Source organism: Phanerochaete carnosa (genome assembly GCF_000300595.1).
Source record: "Phanerochaete carnosa HHB-10118-sp unplaced genomic scaffold PHACAscaffold_12, whole genome shotgun sequence".
Taxonomy (NCBI): Eukaryota; Fungi; Basidiomycota; class Agaricomycetes; order Polyporales; family Phanerochaetaceae; genus Phanerochaete; species Phanerochaete carnosa.
Window position 1 is genome coordinate 952,893 of NW_006767639.1, and position 4,445 is coordinate 957,337.

Below are 4,445 nucleotides of genomic sequence, written 5' to 3' on the forward strand. Positions count from 1 at the left end.
CCAACCGGTCTGAGATGCCCTCGAAGCTGAGTCTGGTCCCGTGCGGATGTGGGTATAGTGGGTCTGTTGTGGTAGTCCGCCTAGCTGGCTAAAAACAAACAAACGGCTTGTATTATATAAGTGCACGCGGCCGTGAGTAGTATGGCGCCGTGTTCGACGAGAACAAGTCTATAGACAGGTATGGGTTCACATAAAACAAGCTCGCCTTATCAGGAATATTCTCAGATGTCCAATCCCTGCTTATCTCTTTTCCACACTGTCTTGGCAGATGGCATACACCGACGGCGCGGTCGGCGGAGATTATCGTGGCATTTGGCCGGCGGTTCCGCGTCGAGCGGCTGACTTGGAACAGCTGGCTAATGCCGTCAACCCGCAGGAAAGGCGTGTACCACTCGACATACAGTAAGGGGTGCGGAAGAATGCCGTACTGGGGCAGCAACTCGAAGATGACACGCACGCGTGCAAGTTGGAGGCCTATAGTACGGGAGCAGTGAGTCGAATGATATAGCCTAAGTAAACCGTAGCTAACGCACCGTCTAGCGAGCCATCACTGCAATTTTTAAAAATCTCAGGATGTTCAACCAGTAAAACCAGGTCGAAGCGTCCAGAAATGGCCCGACGACGCGCGGGCGCAGGAGCCGGTGGCGACGCGCGGATACGATCGAAAACTAGTTGAGGCGAGGTGAAGGTGTTCCAAACGCGTTCGCAGACAGTTTGCCACAATTTTCCGAACATGTGGAGTCTGCGCGTCATGAAGATCACGTCTCCTCAAGCAGTTGAGCCTCGCGCAGATTAATGTGCTCGTAAGACCCATCTCTATCTATTGCAGCCTCTCTCGGATAACTCGGAGTGTTCGGTCCATGTGTGGTTGCGCAGCAGGTATTACTCAGGAGTGGTGAGTTGAAGGCGCATTCCCTGGTACTAGCCGAGTGTATCTGGAATCATGTACTATATTGACAAGGCGCTATTTCCCCGATCTGTTCCTTGGTAAGCGTGCGTGCTCATTGTACCTGTAGTCTTCTCCGGCGCTGGCTTCAGTTAACGGGCAATTATGCCCTTGACGTCTGCTTCTGGGTAGTGCGCCTTTGCAAATTCCCTATTAAATATCAACGGCACATATTCATGTTATTATAGCAGTGGAAATTACCTACGAGTGATTTTCGTTAGTACGTGTCCATGCGACTCATTCTGACCAATGAAAGACAGCTTGAGATGCTTATATCCGTTGGACAGGGTTTTCTTACAGTGTACTCCTTTTTGGACCTGTGTGGGAACGGAAGATCATCATGCATGCCTTGAACCGCTGTGTTGTTCCACGACTGCAGCACGAAGGCATAAAATCCCCGTTGGAGTTTGATCCGAGTCGCGCCGCTGTGACCACAGGGGTAGAGGGTCCTAGAAGTGCGCAGCCTTCCTTCTCCCGCTAGATGGGAGCTGCGCGCAACGCACGTTATATAGTATAGCTCTCTCTGTGTGCTAGGATCGCTTGTAAACAGCAACAATCCCCTAACGACACCAGGAAGGATGATCTCTTTACGAGCTCTGCTGGCACTGTCTACAGTTATAGCCGGGGGCAGCATTTCGTCCAGCCTGGCCTATTGCATGCCCGCATCAAAATGGCAGAAACCACTAGGAGGGGTTATATTTCCTTTGACACCAATGACTCCAGAGGCTGGTGAGGTGTTGACTATTGGCGACTCAGAGACGGTGATCTGGTGTGTATTGAGGATAAGCTCGAGCTCATCCTGGATGCTGATATCTGTGGGCCTTAGGAATGTATCGCTCGTCCCTCGCAGAGCCCCTAACATATCGCGTATCGATCTATACCGCAACACGACCGTGGGTATGGCCGACTTCACCGCCAATCTCGCAGAAAACGTGGATCCCCGCCTAGGCACAGTGGATTATGTCGTACCTGATGTCGAGCCGGGTTCATACTTTGTTACAAGTATGTATCCGCCAGATACACTGTCTTGAGCACGGTTGCTGATATGGTCGCTATAGTCGGCGATGTCGAGGGAGCTAGCAGCGACATCTTCCATATAGCGCCCCGTGATACGACTCCCAATATAATTATCCCAAACACTGACACGGTGTGGACGGCGGGCGGAGAGGGTTTTATTGCATGGTGTGTGATATACATCTTTTTCTATGGCACACCGACGTCATATCCGTGGCAGGAACGCCTCTGGACTCCCAGCACACCCAGGCCCTATCAAACAATTTCTGCTGTGTAATGACCCCTTCCACAGTGGAGTCGTTCTCGCCAGCAACATCGACCCTACTCTAGGAAACATCACAGTTCAGGTGCCGGCCGATAGCACCCCCGAGATGTATTTCATCCGCCGTGCGTTTTGTGCGGCTGTCGACTCGTGGGTGCCTCTAATCATGTCTCGTACTACAGCTGAAGGAAAAAACCCCACCGAATGGCGGTTCAAGATCATTGCTGCATAGCGGAATTTGTGTATATACGGCTTTGGCCGCAGTCGACGCTGCCATTTTTTGGACACTGTTTCCCCAAGGTCCCGTTGTCTTGCAAAGGACCTTGCAAGATAATTGTAGCGGTAGTGTAGCAAGTGCTGGGACTTTATTTCCGCTTATCTCTACAGCACCAGTAACTATATTGTGATTTAGAGAATACTGTACTTTTTCGACCTGAACGGCGGCGGGTGTGACTGTGACCGTGTACAGCCGTAGCGGCGACAGCGGCAGAGGCCTCGGTGACCCGTGACAGCCGCCGCAAAGCGACGGCGGCCGACCAGTAGTTTTGGAGGATTTCCTATGGGTGCGTCGCAGGCCCAAATTTTTTGGCTCACCCATAGACACCGGCGAGCCCCTCTGTGACCCGTGACAGAGACTTCCAAGCGGCGGATTTGAGGCCCCTGTGACCTGTGACCGCCGTTCAGGTCGAAAATCTACAGTCAATACGAAATGCTACGGACGTATCGAAGATTAGCTCGGTAGTGGTATAATTCTTTGGAGTTGTCTGCTGCTAAATCCCGGATTCAGTCCCTGTTAAGTTCTTTTGCTTGGCTTGATTTTCGCCTTATCCTAAGTTGATGTAAGGAACGTAATCTGGATAAGGTTACAATTTTTATGTGAAATTCTCACGCCACGCTGGCGCCGGATACGACGCTTTGACATAAGCGCGCGCTCCACGAGCTGACGCTGAACACGTGTTCGGTAATGGCGAGCTTAGCGTTCGCCCGAGGAGAAGATACGTGGGGCAGTCAAAACTGCTGTACATAGCGCTGCAACGCCATTTATCCACACCGTCGTTAGCTTTCGCAGGCGAGATTATAACATAAAATAACATTGTAGTTCGTGCACTGGGTCTCAAAGCTCGCGCGCAAGGCAAGGCGCCAAAGGGTGCGCGTCTATTAGGCTCCTATCCACTCCTGCCACCTCGAACATAAGATACCGATTCCAGGGGGAATCGCAACGTCGCATGGTACCATCAGCATATTCCTTACTTGTTTTCTCAAAATAATGCATAGTAGATAGCTACGATATACCTTCGGATAGTGAAGTTATCCTCGTAAATGCGCCAGGCTGCTAGGCGAATCTATTAGCTTGGCGCAGCTCCAATGGTCAGCCCTTGGCTTGCGAATACAAGGCATTCAGTAAGCTTTGGATATCGATATCATCATGGGTGTGCTGTGCTGACCAGGGATTCTCATGGTCATCAGGAGCCTCTCGGACCGATATCACGCGACGCTGCCTGCGTCTCACGCTCAGAAAGCTGTGTCACGCGGTAAGCACCCTTCTCACTTCTCTGCAGCATACACAGCCTGCAAAGCTGATGCAAATCTTCCAGTAACGTTTTCTCGGGCTGTCAGAGTCTGCTGAGGAGAACCTGTTTGATCTTCGGCTTGTACACAATCAGCATATGATTGAGCGACATCCCAACTGTGGGTGAGACGCTCATTTACGGCGGGTTAATTCTTGTCAAAGACAGATGGCCCATTGAAGAGATGTCTGTATAGCGATCAATTTGAAACTTATACGACTCCCTGCTGACCACATTGCGTCTAGACCTCTCTCCACGCTCCACTCACCTCCAGGCCGTGTTGGGCAGCCTTAGCCCGCGTTCCGGATGGAAAGCACATGCGCAAGTGTCGCGCAGATCTATCAGGAGCCAAGATGTTACTTCGCACTGTGAGCTAGACGGTTATCGGGCTACACCATATCGGTCGTCACCATGTCGAGACCGACGGCGGAAGTGATGTCGCCGGTGCACAACATAGGACCTCATCAGCTTCTTGCTATGCGTCCATCATCCATGTGAGCAACGAAGTCGAGCAAACGCTGCGACACGCATCAGTCGACGCAAGCACTGTGTGGTGCACTGTCTCGTCACGTCGACTTCTCGAGGACCGGGGATTCGCGGCTCGGACAGGGCCTGCCTCCCCGATGGCGTATCTCACAACGCTCTCCCAGGTTGA

The 4,445-nt window shown here is 51.9% G+C and overlaps 1 protein-coding gene across 1 annotated transcript; it reads left to right on the forward strand.

The window, feature by feature from the left end:
• Positions 1 to 1,659: 1,659 nt before the first annotated feature.
• Positions 1,660 to 2,454, forward strand: PHACADRAFT_33031 (uncharacterized protein; the record flags this gene model as incomplete). Its single annotated transcript, XM_007401046.1, has 4 exons — positions 1,660 to 1,715; positions 1,773 to 1,948; positions 2,005 to 2,128; positions 2,181 to 2,454. 4 exons carry the CDS (start codon positions 1,660 to 1,662, stop codon positions 2,452 to 2,454), a joined length of 630 nt encoding a protein of 209 aa, XP_007401108.1.
• Between the last annotated feature and the right edge of the window lie 1,991 nt (positions 2,455 to 4,445).